The 20671-nt window shown below is 35.5% G+C and overlaps 1 protein-coding gene across 10 annotated transcripts in view; it reads right to left on the bottom strand.

Moving 5' to 3' along the window:
* LOC149538416 (uncharacterized protein C16C9.01c-like) overlaps positions 1-20671 on the bottom strand; it is a 199259-nt gene that overhangs the window by 138105 nt on the left and 40483 nt on the right. For all 10 annotated transcript variants that reach the window (XM_089799734.1, XM_089799730.1, XM_089799728.1 and 7 more), the window contains exon 2: positions 20395-20443. In XM_089799734.1, coding sequence (XP_089655860.1) covers positions 20395-20443 — 49 coding nt within the window. The remainder of the gene's footprint in view (positions 1-20394; positions 20444-20671) is intronic.

Raw genomic sequence — 20671 nt, 5'->3', positions numbered from 1 at the left:
CCAAACTCCTATTGATCCATTGAGCACAAAAACCTGCAAATACATTTAAACAAGAACCATGGAGGCTCACCTCCCATCCTAGGCCTCATTGAGACCCATCGAGCTAGGAGCACCAATAGTTGAATGGGTGACAACCATACAAGCTCACAAATGCATAAGACCTCACAATTACAAAAATGAACTTCCCCAACCATGCCTTCACAATGATTCACAAATGGAATCATAAACATAGGGTGAAGGTGGGCTCTTCAAGAGCAAAATTGAAATGGCTTTACAAGTAACATAACATGAAGATTACCATGCCTCTACAAGGCTTTCACAATACATTCTTCTCTCCACAAAACTTCCCTTATCACCCCCAAAACTCAATATCAATAACTATGGCTTCAATGGAACCCATACTCCATGAAATTCCTCCCTTCTCCACGAAAAGAGGCTCTCAACTACACTATCAAGCCCAACTAACCGCTTCACCCGAGGCTTCTCTTCACTCCCAAGGGTGAGTGAAGCCTTGACACCCAAAAACAACACTCAAATCCAAACAAAAGAAAATCGAGAAGGAAACAAAATGCAACAAATCCTCATACTCACTTCAAACACAACACAATAACAACCTATTTACAAATGCATTCAAATTCCTACATGATCATAATTGCAACACCATCTTTTAAGAATTCACGGAAGAACAAACTCATGGCATGAAGCACCAACCTTGGTCCTGTTGGTTATCAAAATCGCTGGTTAGAAACCTATGAGCCTTGCCTGCTCGATGCTGGGTATCTAACTGATTTTGGCCAACTTGACAGGATTGATTTGAATCCTCTACACTTTTGGTTCTGCCGGACCAAGGCCTATTTACCCAAATCCTGGATGAAAAAACTTTGATCCAAGTTGATTTATAGCAGATTATATCATAAGAAAACAAATTCCTCAACTAGCAAGTGTCAAGAAAACTTTCTGGATTGGGATTAATAACTATTTATCTTCAAACTTTGATTGCTTTATTAAATTTGCGTGTTGCTGAAAGAAAAAGGTTAAAACAAATTATTAAATAAAATCAAAATCTTTAAAGAAAAAAGATAGAGAAATGCCAGCATTCGATTCAATATTTATGAGCAGATTTATGATCAGTGCCAAATTCTAATTGGATAATAGTGTCAAACATATATTTCTTATATATAACTTTATGATATTGATGATATAATATTTGTTGATAATTCACTTATTATGATGCCACAAATTGTTATATTTTAGAGTATTCAGACTAGTGTATTATGTTTTAACCATCATGTGGACACAATAGATACAATTAATAGAAAAGAAATTATATCCTACACTATTTGTATTTGTCAAATCTGAATAGCAATACACAATTTAGTGTATCTATCAAATCAGTAAATTATAAACAAATAGACAACAAAACCACAAAGGACGAATTATATATGTTCTAACTCTAAAGCAAATAAAATTCTTACTGATTTTATTGCTGGACAAACTGTATTGAAGACACTCAGCCTTTTGATGCTCAAAAAATCCAAAACTCTCCTTTGCTTAGTTCAAAACTCTAACTCCTCCTTTAGAGAGATCAAACTTCAAGAATATCAATGCTGAATGGTACAAAAAAAGATTTTTTTTTAAGAATAATCAAATGTGTGTTTGTTTGATTTACATCTCATCTTATATAAATGACCAAGGGGTGCCAGTTAAAATTCCAAACATCACACCTCTTGGTAACTCAAAACTGCCCAATTAAATAAAGCTCTTAATATATTTTAAACTTAATTGGACCAATATTTCATAACGGTAGCACATGTGCGTATACTTCCCAAGCCTCCACTTGATACTTGCAATTACATTCTGGCATATTTCTTGTGCATTCGAAAACATTGGTGGAGCCAGTGAAAACCGCAGGCAGAGACGTTCTTAAAACCACGGACCACTGAGATGGTGCATCTGCTTTGTTTCACGTATTCATGTTCCAAAACGCCTTTACAGAAAATTTTGGTGCTAAGAAATTGACGGCTCCCATATCAAAAAATTTGGTAGTTGTTGTTGACGCCAAGGGATGGAGTTGATCGCAGGCCTCCTATCTATCCTCAGATTTGTCCAGAGGAATCTTCGCACTCACCTGTACATGATCTACGACCCTTGCGAATGCCTCGAGTCCATTAATCCACACAAAACCCTTCCAATCTGCAACAACAAAAACAAAGAAAAAGTAAGCATCGATGCAAATACGAAACACAATGTCTGCGTTTTTCTTTTTAATGCGAATACTCAGGGCGGCAAAACTCTTTGCCCGAAAATAACCCTTCTCTTGCATGAGCATACGATGGATTGATCTTGATCTCTGCAATATACTTGTTGCACGCATCATTGCCCAATCATGATCTTTATTCTCCTTTAAACTCGTTGCTTCCTTGTAATATTGCATAGGCTTGTTGTTTATTCTATACAGGTCTCTTTCAATCCTGACGGTATGTTTACACTGAGAGGCACCGCATTTACTTGGGCCTTCTACACAATAGAAAATCTTCTTATATTTGCATGCCGTATTCCTTTTTATTACAAGCAAACACACAAATTTCTTTTCTTTTTTTTATTAGGCTCCGAAATTCATGTTCGCACATAATTGTTTGTTCTCTATTGTCGTCATTCTCTATTGCCGTCAAAACCTTCCAGACACTTTGAGAGGGAAGCTTTATAGTTATAATGGCATCAACCCTACAATGTACACCTCCATTTTCAAGCAAATCATCAAGTCTTCGAAGATGAACTTCATCAACAATACAAGGTCTATCCAGACTACACCTTTGTCCAATTGTGACCCAATTATTCCAAGCATCAGCAAGGTCATTTATGCTAATTCTACATAGATAATCTAGTGTACTAATTGACTGGTTATCCTTAACTTCTGCAAATTCTAACATTTGATTGATTTCATGATAGAGTGCCTTGACATCCTTACAAACTGATCTAGATTTGGCTTCAACTCTAGCAGCAACAGATTGAAGGTTGAGAGGAAGATCTTTCTTGATTATTCTTTGCACAAATATTGCAAGGAAATTGAATCTCGGTATGACATTAACTTCATAATATAACTTCGTTGTTCTTGGCCTTGGACCAGGTCTCAAACACCACTTTCCTTCATACTGCTTGAAGTCCCCTTCAACCATAGAAAAGAGTAATTCTTTCCCATTTTCCAATCCATGCTTAACAGTATGATTGTCAACATATATGATTTGCCCTTACAGAACTAAGAAAATTCTTTCCATCAACTAACCCTGACAAATGCATCTCAAGAAAATGCCCAAAATTTCTGGGTTCCACCAGTGGCTCTTGCTGGGGACGCATGCCCCTTGCGGGTATAGCGAGATCTCAGTTGTCTTTGGAGGAGTAGACCTGCCAAAAGATTAGGAGCAATCAATTCATGGAATAATATATACACAAACATAAACAAAAAAAATAAAATAAAATAAAAATACAAAGAAAAAAAATTGTACTCCCTTGTTCATGCTCATTGAAAGAATGGCTTAAGGTACTATCCATGGACTGGGAAATCCTGCATGCGACCATTTGTATCCTGCAAAAAATAAGATTGTTCTCCAGCCTTATCAAAAATTATAAATGGTCTGAGCCATAAAGCCTCAAACTTACCGTGCTTCCCCTTATCCTGATCTTTAGCGTTCCATTTCAAGACCCAGTCACCTGCCTTACAAGATCAATTTGAAGATTTCTTATCATGAAGGAATTTAACTTGTTGCTGCTTACTTATATTTTTCTCCTGTGCTAACCTTCTTACCTCATCTAGCTCGACTAACGCATTTAACCTATTTTCCATAAAATTGATATCCTCTAATTGTTCCTCAGTAACAAATTTGTACACCGGCAATAAATTATTCAAGGGAAGCTTGGCTTCTTTGCTGTAAACTAAGTTGAAGGGAGAGAAGCCTGTTGACTTCTTTACCGTGATTCTGTCTGCCCATAGTGCTAGATTCAGCTTCAAATCCCAAGCACGCTTATTGTTATCCAACATTCTTTTGATAATCTTCAAAATGTTTTTGTTGCTAGACTCCACCTATCCATTGCCTTGGGGATGATACGGAGATGAGTATGATACTGCAATGCCATATTTCCTGCAAAACTCAGTAAATTCATTAGAGCTAAAACACATACCGTTATCAACTATGATCTTCTGAGGAACTCTGAATCTAGTCAAGATGTTTTCAGTAAGAAACTTAATTACCACTTTACTTGTTGATTGCCAAGTGGGTATAGCCTCTATCCATTTGGTAAAATAATCAGTGGCCACTAAAATCCAACTATGTCCACCACTTGACTTATCACTAATCTCTCCTATAAAATCAATCCCCCACATTTGGAAAGGCTCCTTTGCTTGCAGTATTCTCAAGGGAAGGGCGCCATCATACTTCAACTTACCAGAGAATTTCTGACAAGCCTCGCACTTTCGAACATAGGCATGGAAATCTTTATAAAGTTGAGGCCAGTAGTAACCTGCTCGTAATATCTTATGTGTTGTAGACCTAGCTAAGAAATGACCACTGCAAACCCCTTCATGCATTTCTTTGAGAATAACTGCTGATTCGGCAACATCTAAACAAATAATCAAATCCCATCCTGATTTTTCAAATATAGATCTCCCTGAATTAAAACATATTTTGCAGCCTATAACTTAATAGTTCTTTTCTAATTTTCATTCAAATCATCTCTACATTTAGTATGTTGTAAATAACACATTATATTTGTGTACCAAGGGCATCTCCCAATACTAACTTTAGTATGTTCATCATCAATTTGGTTAACTTGCACGGCCTCCAAATTTGACTCCGCCATAAGCTTAGCTAATCCCTGCCCTCCAACCAATTTCATGATTTGAATATCTATATTGAACTCTTGGATTTGATTTATCCAACGACATCACCTCCCAGTAGTTTCAGATTGTCTAAATATGTCTTTAATGGCAGCATTTGGCACATAAGCAATTACCTCAGCTCCGACTAAATAAGGTCGAAAGGATTTAACCACTTTAACAAGAGCATAGCCTATTTTTCACTTATGTCATAATTTAATTCAGCCGCTTGTAAACTCTTACTAAAGAATGCAATTGGCTATTCGTGCCCCTCATCTTTTTTTGTAACACAACAGCCGCTATGGTATGATAAAAAGCAAATGAAAATAATTGGAACGGCTTCTTAAAGTTAGGAGATTTCAGAATCGGGGCTTCTTTTATAGCTTGTTTTATTTTAGCAAATGCTCCTACGACCTCATTATCCCAAGCTATCTTCGCTCCCTACTTAAACATTTTAGCAATAGGCTTAATGATCTCAGCAAAATTAGAAACAAATCTCCTCATGAAGTTGATTTGCCCAAAGAACGATTGGATTCCTTTAGTTGTCTTAGGTATTTGAATATTATCGATAGCTGCTACCCTTTCTGGATCAATCCTTACCCCTTCCTTAGAGACAATATAGCCTAAGAGTTTTCCTTCAGTGACCCTAAATTGACACTTTTTAGGGTTTAAAGAAATTCCAAATTCAAGGGCTCTTATGAAAATCTTCTCTAAATGCTTACAATGGTCTTCTTCTTTTCTAGAATAAGCGGTAAGGTCATCTTGGTAGACAACCATGATTAAATCAATTAATCCATCGAAAGCAACATCCATTGCCCTTTGAAACGTAGCTCCCACATTTGTTAGCCCAAAAGGCATCCTAGCATAGACGTAAGTACCCCAAGGTGTCGTCAAAGCAGTCCTATACTGTTCGGACTCTTTAACTTTAACTTGATTATAACCCGAGAATCCGTCCATCATAGATAATAGTTCATTACCAATTACCTTTTGCAATAAAATTTCTATATTAGGTAATGCATAATTATCTTTAAGAGAAAATATATTCAAATTTTTGAAATCTATACATAATCGTATGTCACCATTCTTCTTTCTTACTAGGACTAAATTCGAAACCCATGTAGAGTGCCTAATAGGTTTAATAATTCCGGCATCTCTTAACTTAATGAGTTCATCTTTCATTTTTGGAGCTAAGGTTGGATTTATTGGATGTTGTCTCTGTTTAAATGGTTTTGCATCAGGTTTTAGAGGTATTTCATGTTGAAACAAGTCTTCCCTATATGCTTTAAGTTCATCATAACTCCAAGCAAAGACATGTCTATATTTTCTTAACAGAGCAATTAAGTCAGCCCTTATTTTGGATGATAATTTCTTTCCCATATAAACCTTCTTAGGAGATCTTTCACTTCCTAAATTTATTTCCTCAATATCATTTTGGATCTTAGTGGATTTGCTCTTTTTTGTACTCTTCCTTTTATCAAAGATACGCTCTAAGGCTATTAAACCTTTAAGTATCTTATTTGTTTTCAGTTGTACTATTTCCTTTCCAAATAATGTTTCCTTGCCATCTTTCTCTTCTACGCACCCATTCCAATCTATGAACTGTTTTCATAATCCTCTTGGCAAGTCAAAAATCTAATAATATCTTTATCATCTTCAAAAACTTGCCCGTTTCATACATTGTCTGGTATCGAAGGTCTGTTTTTCATTTCAACCTGAATAACCTCATCGAATGGGACATCTATTTGCCTAATAGCCATGTTAGCCATTATATCAGCTAGGTAATTAATTGACCAATCAATCCATTTAATTGAAAAAGTATTAAAAAATTCTAGCAAATTCCATACATAATTCCGATATTGTTTTAACCCTAGGTTCCTAGTTGAAAACCTATGCCTAATTTGTGAAACAATTAGATCTGAATCCCCTAAGACAGTAAGTAATTTAATCCCATAAGCCTTTGCGATATCAAGACCAATAATTCACGCCTCATATTCAGCAATGTTATTAGTACATTCAAAATTTAACAAGAAAGAAAATTTAAAAGTTTTACCTGATGGCGAAATAAATATAATGCCAGCCCCATTTCCTTCCTTACTACTATCATTACAATCTTCTTTTACATAAATTGAAATTGGATTAACAATTTTAGAGGTAGGTTTAGTTATGCTTACCTGGAAGTTATCCATGTCAGAATGGCAAAAGTTAACTTCAAGATCAGGAATATAATCCTCAACCAAATAGTATGACTGGGATTCTCTCTCAATTCTAATTTCCTTCCCTCCTACAGGTATGGTAGCATAAAACAAATCCAACTGCACATGACCACCAACCAAATTTGACCACTATCTAGATAACAACATGCCATAACTTGCTGATATCTCGACTACTGTAATGTCAGTTCTATATGATATATGCGGAAATGATGGAAAACGAAATTCAACATTTTTAATAATTCCAACTACAGGTACAGATCTATTATCCATGGCATAGCATTTACCAAAAGGAGTATCAACTTTGAGACCTATTTCTTTCATTACATCAACAGACATGATATTTACTTCTGCGCCAAAATCAATCATACAATTCTTTACCAATTTATTATTTATCAACAATGTTAAATAAAACGGGTCTACTTGATTTGACCTTTTATTCAATGTTGTTCCTAAATATACAATAGGTGACTCTTCGCTATTTCTAACATCATCCTTATCATTAATATCTTGCACACTAGACAATATCTTCACAATCTCATCCCTGTAATCAGAAAATTTCATCATTTCCATTAGAGGCATAGTGATTTTTAACTCAGATAAAGCATGACTCATAAAACTATGACAATCAAATATTTGCTTACCATTGGTTTGCATGACTGGTTGCTTGGTCGTCCTATAGGATTGATTACCTTCTTTTTGCTTGGCTTGAGCTTGATTACCAGGCTTTTTAGATGCTTCAATTTGCTGCTGATTTCTTGCAAATATACCAGCAGGACTTCCTTGATCAGCATTATTGTCTTTATTCTTTCTTTGGTAAGTGTTTTTAGCATATTCTACCGCTGCAATGGTATAAGCTCGTCTTTCTTCTGCCGTTAATCTACGAAAAGTAGGTGTATCCTCCTCATCTTAAAACACCTGTTGAACACACCACTGCTGATTAGAGCCCCTGTAATAACAATCAATTGTTTACCGCATAGGTTAATTAATAATTGCACACAGATAATGAACATGAACAGCAAACAGCAGAACTCTTATTATTATTCGCATATGCCCACAGTACATTATTCTTGTATGATATGATATCCTCTTTACAATGCTTCCTGAAGGGGTTATAAATACTTTCCGAAGAACTTTCCCGAAGGAGTCCATCGGCCAGATACATTATGTCTACTACAAACTATTTACCCATCGGCTACATAAGAAGTTTTTCGAAGGGACCCGTCGGCTGATACACAATTTCCTTTCCGAAGGGACCCGTTGGCTGATACACAATTTCCTTTCCGAAGGGACCCATCGGCCAATACACAATTTTTACCGACGACATCATCCCCCCCAAAAAGAAAAGTCGTCTCCTGACGACTATTACAAAATCTCTGAGAGAAATCAACAACCAAAATACATTGACTGACTAACTGGTCTTCAACACTGTCACCTTAGCCAATCTGACATCTGACCCTGATAGCCACCTGTGCCGCTTTCGGCCTTCCAATTCCGAGTACACTGAACCAAGTGTCGCTGCACTGCCTCCAACTGGATGATTAGCTCCTCCCCAGCTCTCTACGCATCCACCAAAATAGCCTCACGGCCAACACCTACTCCCAGTGCCTCTGGTACACAGACACTCCATGCCTGCAGCAACTCCAAGTCTTCTCAACTGGTCAGACTCCCACGACTGATATCCGCAATGACTGGGGGTCTAGGGGGCAACGCCTAGAATATACGAGGTGTGATGTATGCAATATACTTGTGGCACACATCATCGCCTGATCATGATCTTTATTCTCCTTTAAACTCGTTGCTTCCTTGTAATATTGCTCAGGCTTGTTTATTCTATAAAGGCCTCTTTCAATCCTGACAGTATGTTTACACTAAGAGGCACCACATTTACCTGGGCCTTCTACACAATAGAAAATCTTCTTATATTTGCATGCCGCATTCCTTTTTATTACAAGCAAACACACAAATTCCTTTTATTTTATTAGGCTCCAGAATTCATGTTCGCACATAATTGTTTGTTCTCTATTGCCGTCAAAACCTTCCAGACACTTTGAGAGGGAACCTTTATAGTTATAGTGGTAACAACCCTACAATGTACACCTCCATTTTCAAGCAAATCATCAAGTCTTCGAAGATGAACTTCATCAACAATACAAGGTCTATCCAAACTACACCTTTGTCCAGTTGTGACCCAATTATTCCAAGCATCAGCAAGGTCATTTATGCTAATTCTACATAGATAATCCAGTGTACTAATTGACTGGTTATCCTTAACTTCTGCAGATTCCAACATTTGATTGATTTCATGATAGAGTGCCTTAACATCCTTACAAATTGATCCAGATTTGACTTCAACTCTAGCAACAACAGATTGAAGGTTGAGAGGAAGATCTTTCCTGATTATTCTTTCCACAAATATTGCAGGGAAATTGAATCTCGATATGATATTAACTTCATAATATAACTTTGTTGTTCTTGGCCTTGGACCAGGTCTCAAACACCACTTTCCTTCATACTGCTTGAAGTCCCCTTCAACCATAGCAAAGTGTAATTCTTTCCCATTTTCCAGTCCATGCTTAACAGTATGATTGTCAACATATATGATTTGCCCTTACAGAACTGAGAAAATTCTTTCCATCAACTAACCCTGACAAATGCATCTCAAGAAAATGCCCAAAATTTCTGGGTTCCACCAAGTCCAATGCAAATGGCAATGAAAGTTGTGAAGAGCTCCATTCTCCCTTAGTTTTCCAATTCTCCAAATCCTAAGTGTCTCTAAAATTAGAGAGTGGGCGAACATTCAACTACTTTGCCCAAATCAAAGGAAGAACAAACTCATGGCATCAAGCACCAACCTTGGTCCAATGCAAATGGCAATGAAAGTTGAGAAGAGCTCCCTTTTCCCTTAGTTTCCAATTCTCCAAATACTAAGTGTCTCTAAAATTAGAGTGGGTGAACATTCAACTAGTTTGCCCAAATCCCTCTAAAAAGGCCTCCAAAACCTCTAACCCACCCACTATCTCAAAAAATGGCGAAGACATGAGCATCCTTTCTGTTACACTATTATCCCTTCCAAAAATAAAAGTGTAGCATCATGATTGTAAACCCTTCCAATTTCATACTCCCTTTCAGTGCCCTTGCCTTAGTATGTTTCCACATTTTCTCTTTCCAAGTCTATCTGGAGTACCTTCACTATCAAATAGTTGTCATATGCTAGTGTGGAGATTGCATCATGTAACATGAGTCATGCATTTTTCATTTGCCACTTGTCCAACCTTTTTTGGGTGTACTACGGCAATAAACATGTGATGTCCCTTTTTTAGTAGGTGATAGATTATTGGCATTGTTAGCTCATCATTCTGAAACTTGTGGGCTAACAAATTGTTTTGAGGGTCTCTAATGGTCAACTTACTATTTATATAAGTCAGTGTTGGCAAGTTTCCATGTTTGGCTTGGCACTTAGGATTTATATTTGATCAGTGGTGCTTCTGCACTTGAGTAGGTTACTTGAGGATTTATGAGCCTATAGTTATAATTGGCGTTATTCAATCATGTTATACTTAATTAATAACATTATAAGCATAAGTTAAGTGTTTTTATTAAAAAGTGCATTAAGGCACCTAAGGGAATGAATTATATTAGTTCAAATTCAAATGTGCAACCAAAAAAGCAAAGTCATGATTAAAGTGAAAAATGTAAACTACAAACTACTAGCCATTTGGGTATTGGTAAATCTATTGCATTGATTTTATAAAATGCAGCTCCAAAGACCAAATGGATTCATTCCATGCATGCGTTTTTTGATGTTGTTGTTGGTAAGAAACTCGTCGAGGGTTTGAACAAAATTCATCTGCAGAGATTGGATGATTGTTGCATGATTTATAAACACTTTGAATCGGTGTTGAATGCTGGTGAATTGTGTTACTCAGCGGCTATTTCTTGTAGCCGAGTGTGCATCGAAAGTGAAGGGTTTGAGTGTGGATTCTCAGTGTTAGATCCCGGTTTATTATCGCATGGCTGAAAGGATGCATTTGTATGTGAATAGCAGCATTTTTCTTAGGCTGCAGTTGATAAATTTAGTGGTTGCAGTGATTTTGAAGGACAGTCCCACCATTCACAGTGAGAGTAAATTGAAGGGGCTACGATTCCATTCACAAAGCCTGCACCTGCAATTAGAAGGCTTGTTTTTGCTTGGAAGGTTACCACGTTACATTCATTATCACACACCCCAATCCTTGCATACTAATCTGGTTGCTGCGATTATTACTTGTGGACATATAATAAGTGTCACAATTATTACAGCTTTCTTGCATTGTGATCTTTACTTATATATATGAAATGAATAAGCTTGATGTGTATTGTTGTATTTCGTTTTCAATTCCCTTACATTGTATTCATTTTTTTTTTTGAGAAAATTCAAACAAGTATATATATTTGGGAAAAAACAAAAAAATAATATATTGTCGAAACGCAAAAAAAATGGCAAAAACTATCAAAAAAACATCAAAACATCATTTCTTCAGCATACTTGGTGAGAGAGCTAGCAAAGTTCTTTACATTGGTATCAGAGTGGTTTTCTACCATCCTACAAGGAATTGGGTTCATACATGCAGCCACAAAGGTTCATTGCAGGATTTCATTATACTCACAAAGGTAGAGCTTCACCACTAGGTGAGGGGGAACAAGAAATTCAGTTTGGCACACTGAGTGACAGATTTGGAGGTAATTTCGGTGATTATGGGGAGAGCGAAGGTAGAGAGTTGTCTAGGCAGATTGTACATAGCCAGCAAGAATTGGCATATGATCAACACCAGGTAACTAATGTACTTCAGCAGCTCTCTAACACCCTTAAGCAAATTTCTTTGCCTAGGGGTTGTAGGAAAGACAAGAGTACATAGAGTATTTAGAGAGTTCACACAAGTCTAGAGCTGATCATCGAGCTGATCGCACAAGTACACATGATGAGCCTATGCGTCTTTTTTCAGGCCTAAATTGGATGACGCTAGTGCTTAGATTGAGGTGGCATCATTTATAGAGGATGTGTTGGCATTACATGCTGAGTGGGATGCATTATCTTTTGATGTTAAACATCTTAATTTTGATAAATTTATTAGCCAAAAGCGGGAGCATTCTAGAGGATGTCCCAATGTGAGACCAAGGCATCGGAAAAGTGACTTGAAGCAACCAAGAAGTTGACTTTGACTCATTTTGATGGGACTCGTAAGGTTACAGCTAGAGCTTGGGTTCACAAGCTTGACACTTACCTCTCATTGTGTCTTATGTCCAAGGAGGACGCTATCCAATTTGTTATGTTGCACTTAGATGGAATAGCCCATGACTAGTGGTATCATGGGTTGGTCTCTTTACATCATGACCAAATAACATCCTACTAGGAGTTTGTGGATCGATCAGTAGAGAGATTTGAGAGGAAGGACCTAGAATCCTATTTCATGAGTTGGCACAAGTTAGGCAGATTGGTAGTTTGGAGACCTTCATCAAGGAGTTTCAACAGATTTAGGTGATGGTTTATGACATTTTAGAGAGGATGTGTGTGATGCTCTTTATAGATGGTTTGGTTGAGCATCTTAGGGGTTGGGTTAAGTCTCTTGATCCACCCACCTTGCAAATAGCCATGAAAAAGGAAAGGAATTTAGAATTGTCAACTCCTCGTAATAGGTTTTCTTCAAATCCATCCACTTCTACCTATGATAACAAGGCAGACCCAAAATAGTGAAAATATCATATTCAAAGAAGCCTATGACAGCCCCTTTAGATCAGGAAACACTTAATGATCTAAGGAGGAAAAGACTGTTTTTATCGCAAGGATCCATATGATGAAAAGAATGAGTGTCCCATGAAGCTTAAGGGCAAAAAATAGACTTATGGAATGGTTTTATGAGGATGAACATAGTTCTGATTTTAAGGGACAGCCAGCTGATCATGAAGAAGAAATTGTTGGAAAAGTAGTTAATGATGAAAAGGTTGATGATGATTCCAACCTTTAAGGTACTATATCTCTCTAGAATGAAAAAAGAGGGATCCTTCAAGATGCGAGGTCTCTTAGTAAGGCAGCAGGTTATTGCATTGTTGGATAGAGGTGCTACGCACAACTTTATAGATTCACAGTTGGTATCTAGGATGGGTATACAGACTAAAGAGTTTGAAGGCATTAAAGTTAAGGTGGTTGATGGTTACACACTCAAGTGTAAAATTAAAATGATGACTTTTGGGCTTCCCATAAAGCTGAAATATTATGCATTTAAAGCAGATTTTAAAGTTGTTCACATGGGAGACACTGATATGGTCTTAGGTATGAGCTGGTTACATCCCATTGAGGCTTTTTATCACAGCATCAAGGACATGGAAATGAAGTTTGAAATTAATGGTAAAAAAATATAATCTTAAGACCATTAGAGAGGGTAATTTGAGGGAGATTTCATTCAAACATATGCAAAGTCTCATTAGACATGATGCAGTTGTGTGGGCATAAGAGTGTAGGTTGTTACCTACTCCTGATGAGATAGGGAGCCAACTTACCAGTCAGATATACAACAACTTAGAACTAAACACTCTAAAGTGTTTAGTGATATACCACCAGGCAGGCCACCTGATAGAGACATACAGCACATCATTGAGCTTGAGGAGAGCACCAAGCGCATCATGATCACTCCTTATTGACACCCCAAACTCCTAAAAGATGAGATTGAGAAGACTATTTAAGAGTTGTTGGCTATGGAGCATATTAGGCCAATTAAGTCCCCTTTTGCTTTATTAGTTGTTTTGGTGAGAAAATAATGAAGGGTACTCCCCTTAATAACATAAACACATAATAGAAATAGAGAAATAATAGCAAGTTGCAAGAATAGAAAATTGGCTTCTTACTATCTCCAAAAGCATAGAATTACAGATTTCATAAATACAACATGCAAAGCCACATAAGCATTTTCCGTACAATATTTTGTAAGTTAGAGCCACCATCAATATCCCAAAACTACCCTAGACAGCCCTATGGCCCTTTTTTATATAGGCAATTTTCCACTACCCAAGTAGGTTCTAGAATTTTAACCCTAGACCCTAACGTCGACCAACTCTAAATTATTATTATTTTTCATATTTTATTACATTAGAGTAGGCCCCAACAACTTTTTGAACTTGACAGAAATTCTAAAGGAATTTTTATTTTTGCTCATTTTAAGCGGCACAACTTCTGAAGACAATAACTCGTCACCAGTTGCTCCAATTGACTATTATAACTCATTTTGAAAATGCAGCGATTTGATTTATGGTGCCCAACTCACACAAGCTACAATCTACCAGGTTTTGACCACTTTCAGAGCCTCTAAAACCTTAAAAACTGAGTTCAAAGTTTTTATACCCTACTACCAATACCATAAAATTTCAATAACTCCACAGACTTGATATTGCAATGAGACTTTATTAGTAGGATGAAATCAAAACAATCTATGCTCAAACGAACAAGTTACTAAAAATAGTAAGCCTCCAAAAATAGTAAGTCAACACTGAGATAGCACTTATTGAAAAACAAAATAGAAATATTTTTTACTAATGCAAGATTGCCCTTACATCCAGGATGCTCCTCCATCAAACACTCGTGGTAATTTGAGAAGTGACCTTGTTACGTCTCAAGTGTTCAAAGGAATACCAAGATGGTTAACCTTCTCCCTTGTCAGTCATGATGAATCTTCAGAAAGTCTTCATTTCCATCTGACCAGATATTCTTCAAATGTCTTGTTTCTTGTGCTTTGACCAATATGATTGTCCAATGTATCTTCAATCTCTTTTGTATCTGAAATAGTTGCCGAAATACTCCACTATGCTTTTGTGACCTTGTCTTCAACACCTCCTTCATGATACTTTGTCAAATTTGAAATGTTAAACACTGGTGAAATATTCAGTTCACTAGGCAATTCTATTTCATAGGCATTTCCTGAATCATCTTCAATATCGTGTATGGTCCAAACTTCTTCATCTTCAACTTATTATATGTTCCCACTAGAAATATCTACTTTCTCAAATGAACCATGAATTTATCTCCAATCTGAAATTCATGCCTTTTTTTCTCATTTGCCCTAGCCTTGTATTGTGTATTCATTTTATTAATGTGATTCCTCACCTCCTCATGGATGTTCTTCAGGTGTTCTACCTTCAGCTTCAGCACTACTTGTCTCCCCTTTATCCAAGTTCCTTAGGTCAAAAGCATTTCTAAGACTACTCCCAAATACTATCTAGAATGGTGATTTACCAGTGCTTTGTTAGAATTATTATATGCAAATTTTGCCTGTAGTAAAATCAAACCTCATCCCGTTGGTTTATCTCCAATCAAATATCGCAACAAATTTCCCAAACTCCTATTCACCATTTATGTATGTCTATGGATGATGCAATGAGCTAAACTTCAAATTTGTCTTTAATTTCTTCCACAATGTGCACCAAAATTACCCAACAAACTTGGTGTCTTAATCTAAAACTTTGGTAGACCATGTAGTCTCACCACTTCTCAGAAAAACAATTTTGCGACATGAACAACATCATTAGTCTTTTAGTCTTCTTGCAAGGAATGAAATGTGTCATCTTTGAAAACCAATCAACCACTACAAAAATTGAATCATGCCCTCTTTCGATCCTTGGTAAACCAAGAATAAAGTCCATATTGATATCCTCCCATGGCTTCTCTGGTTTAGGTAATGATTGTTGTAACCCTACATTTTTCTTTGCTTCTTTTTCCATCTGACATACTCTGCAACTCTGTACAAACTTCTTGACATCTTGTTGCAACTGTGGTCAATAATAATCTCACAAACTAGAGCAATGGTTTTACCTCAACCAAAGTGTTCAGTCATCCCTCCACTATGCTTTTCCTTGATGAGATTCTCCCTCATAACTCCTTGGAATGCATAATTGACTTCCGCTAAATAGCATACCATCTTGGATGATGAAATCCAACCACCCAGTTTTGTCTAGAGTAACAAGTTCTACACAAATTTTCCAAGCTTCACCAAAATCAAAATCCACTAAATACAAACTCTTGAGTTTCCTGAACCCAACAATCTCAACTTACATCTCTGTCAGCAAAATTTGTCTCCTACTAAGAGCGTCTACAACCCTGTTAGACTTCCTACTCATGTGTTTCAAGACAAGTGTATAACTCTACAAAAACTCAACCCATTTCAAATGTCTCTGATTTAACTTTCCTTGATTGTTCAAATATTGCAAAGCTTAATGATCAGGATATAAAACAAACTCCTTAAGCAAAAGATAATGTCTCCACTTCTTCAATGCCTGAACTTTAACATAAAACTCCTAATCATAAATAGAATATTTGCTTTTGGTATTATTTAACTTCTCATTGAAGTAAGCAACGGGTCTACTTTCTTGGCTTAAAACAACTCCAATTGCATTACCACTAGCATTACAATCATGTAATGTCCCCATTTCCAAGATCAATTTTAATAATAGAATGAACATAAGGAATAAATAAATGAACAAATAAATTGTAATTATAATTAAAATAATAATTATATTGATAAATACTAATAATATCTTATAAGAATAGAGTATCCAAATTCTTATTTAATAAATATATCGATAATATTAAACTAAGTTATCTTCTATAATGTCTATTATATAATTATCTTTGAATTATTATTATAATAGAATAATATATTATAATTAAATAGTATTATCAATAAATAAAATATATAATTGAATAGAGATGCTAATCAAGAGATCACAAATAAATAAATCTTTATGTGTTACAACATCATTATATGTTCATATAATTACACATGATGATAAATAATAATAAATATTATAATATGTAATGACCCTCTCTATAAAGGCCACAGAAACCCTCAAACTGAACTTAGGAATTTTGTCAAACACTTGGCGTGTAACAGTAACAATATTCAGAATATGGTAATTTCAGATTTGATACTTTCAGAATATAATCACAGAATTACAATATATATAAAGCCATTGAACTATATTTCAATTACAACGCAATAAATTCTGAAATTATTTTATTACCAATTCTGGACTGATTATTACAATGACTGTATGACAGCAAATTTACCCAAAAATTGACATATATTTCAGAATGCAAGAACCTGGTTTGAAGAACTATGGAAAAACACCACGTTTTGCTGCAGATCGTTGATGAAGACCTCCAACCGCACCCCCAAACTGTCCTTAATTTGCTGCTGCTGCCCAAACTAGCAGGGCCGTACCAGGCCGTACCTGTACGGCTGCTGAAATAAAATAATATTAGGGTTTTGGGACCCCCAAATGCAAGGAAAATGGGCGCCTAGGGTTAGGTAGTAACCCTGTAAAACCATAAAAAATAACTCCAAGGGGTTGAGGAGATATGAGCAATTATGTGGTTCCGAACCCTGCTTTGCCAATTCTGAAAATGCACTTATTCTGTCTTCAAACTCTTGTCAAATGCTTCTCCAATGATAGGGCAAATCTGAAATCCTTATTCCAACCAAAAACAAACCCTAACAACGAATTCTCAATAAGCTCCAATGAGATGGCTGAATACCAACTCCAATTATGCAACAATTCAGGTGATATTTCACACCCTCAAAGTCGCCAATCCAAGGGAGTGATTCGTTCCCAAAGATCGAATAATTTGCAGATCCAAAGTCCACAAATGTCTTCACAATGAAGAAGTAGAAGAGTTCTCCAATCCAAGCATGTCCAAATGAGAGGCCCAGCCCTCTATTTATTCACTTTTCTAAGAAGTTGCTAGAACTTCTAGAAACATCCTTTATAATTTCTCATTATAATGCACTTTTTTATAATAAAGTAATTTTATAAAATAAAAAGTGCAACTCAAATTAAAATTATAACATGTGGGCCCCAATATCACATAATGATAAAATATAACCTCTTAACACTTCTTCAAGAGCAAGATATGACTATCTGATCCGCAGAATTGACTCTCTTTCCACACCATTTGCCTACGAGAGTCTGGAATAGGCAGATCCATGATCAATGCCATGTCGAACTAAAGAGGGGACATTACATAATAATCATTGTACCTCTACGAAGAGTCACAACCATTCTATCTCCATATTATATATAGTTTTATTAATATCAACAAAGCGGGGGAGAATATCCAAAAAAAATGGTAAACACAAAAAACCAAAACATAAGCCATCAAATAGAGAAGTCGGGAATTTGGAAGGAACAATAAAACAAGTTTGTAATAATCAGTGAATAATCTGCCAATATAGAAGAGCACACTAGCAACAAGGTAGAAAGTATGATAAACTGGAAGTCGTCCCAACATCTCCATTAACAAGCCATTCCGTATTCAACGATATGCAGATACATAATACAGGGACGTGGAAATGATTAAATAGAGGAAATTCCACAACTCTATTATGTGCAGTGAATAGTATATGGTAGACAGAAAAAAATGGATATATCGAACAGGAAGAAATACAGTCAGTTATATATCCAAACAGTTTATAAGAGGAAAACTTCAGCAATAATGATATATAACAGTCGGAAATTACATTGAATAGGATAGTGAGCTTTCGTTGGAGAACAGATAGAAGATGAGATATAGATAAAGGAATAGAATAGCATATATAAAAACAATATTTAATCAGATGAGGATAAACTCATTATAAATATTCCCATTCCTCCATTCATACGCAACCAGTCAACCTTTTGTGAGCAGTCAGTATTGATCTCGAAAGCAAATCAGAAGAAGAGCTCACTGTCAACATTAAAAGAGATACACAGTTATCTTTCATAATCCAAAATTCTGGAATAAGACATGATATAAAAGGGAAGTATAAGGGCATCTGTTAAGAATCATTTTCATTATACATAGAAAAGCTATATACATTCATACGTAATTACAATTTATATATATAAATAGTGGTTAATCAGAATTTCTAATTGTATAAATATATTTGTTAACTAGAATGGATATATATATATATATATATATAAAGAATAATATTTTAAATCTATAGTATGTATTTGAAATATACATTCGAATGTTCTATAATCTAAAAGATCTAATATATCTAATTACTAGTAGTTATGAATTACATCTATTAGTAACAATAAAATCAGAATTTTATATATATAATGTTCTTAATATAATTCAATTTTTAATGCATAATGTCTTATGGTAATCATTTGGAATTGGCATTCTTTTAGGAGGGAACATACAAGTTATCATTACCAAGTGCAATCCAAATCCTAATTGGGAATTCCAGGGTAAATCATGTAAATTCCGAACCAGGGACATTACAAATCTACCTAAAACACCTTATTAAAATCTGGAAGTGCTAAAACAAGTTGTTCAATAACTTTCCATTTCAACAATTCAAAACTCTTGTCTACTCCTTTAGTCCACTTAAACTTCTTGCTATACCCTCTCATTGTCTCAATCAAGGATCCACAGACACTACTAATACTCCTGATGAACTTTATGTAAAAGCTAGCCAAACTATGAAAAGATCTTACCTCACTCACACTTCTTGGAGTAGGCCGTTCAAGGACAGCCTTCAACTTCTCTAGGTCCATTTTTAGACCTCTGCTGAAACTACAAATCCCAGATATACTAGCTCTTCTTTCACAAAACCGCACTTCTTCAGGTTAATCAACAACTTCTCTTCCCTTTGCCTCTCAAAGGCCCTGCAAATATGCATTATATGCTCTTCTAACATCTTATTGACGATCAAAATATCATCTAGGTAAACAATGACAAATTTACCCAGAAATTCTTTCAGTAATCTAGCTTCTATCATTGTGTACTCTTTTCTAAGGCACAATCATACAATGTAAATATAATTTGAACCTAATCACAGAAAGCAATAGGATGCTTTCAAGAAAAGATATTAACAATTGAATTTGAATATTTCAATTTTGTTAAATTCCAACACAAAACCATTCCTCTAATCAACCTTTTTTAATCATTAGAATGCTGTTATTACAATGAACTTTTGCAGAATTATATTATTTATACAAAAAGCTAGCACACATCTGCTTTATTCTCATATGGAAAATAGCATAAATAGACTCCAATACCTACTAGAAATGTTGAAAAGCTTATTACGACTATCTTATTTGTATCATACATAATTTTGGGGTCTACATTAAGCTTTGATGTCTTAAGAAAATTTATGTTTTTAGCATATTCAAAAGAAATGGCATGTGGTAAAAATAAATGTATTTTCATTACATCTCTATCGTACCTTAATATAAAAATTATATCAAGAAACCTGTGAAATAATATCCTTCAGCTTGGAGAAATTTTTGAAAACTTACTTAATAGCATCATCAACCCAAATTTTAGCACCAAATGCAGTTTGTGGACCTACATGAGAATACCCACTCATTATGGTAAGAAACTAAAATATTTTGTGAGACTTTCAAAGAATAATAAAGTTGAAGATAAACATCAAAGAGATAAATATCAACCTACTTGAAGAGGAAAAGAATTGTACTGATTGGATCAACCTTTGTAGTCTACATTGCATGCAAACCAGCCATTTCCTAATTAATTACAAACACTACTAAAGATGGACTAAGGTAAACATTTTCT

The sequence above is a fragment of the Cupressus sempervirens genome, chromosome 9, assembly GCF_028749045.1.
Source record: "Cupressus sempervirens isolate cs-2001-9-10 chromosome 9, ASM2874904v1, whole genome shotgun sequence".
NCBI classification, from domain to species: domain Eukaryota; kingdom Viridiplantae; phylum Streptophyta; class Pinopsida; order Cupressales; family Cupressaceae; genus Cupressus; species Cupressus sempervirens.
Note: the sequence above shows the minus strand (reverse complement) of the source record. Positions and strands in the feature narration are given on the sequence as shown.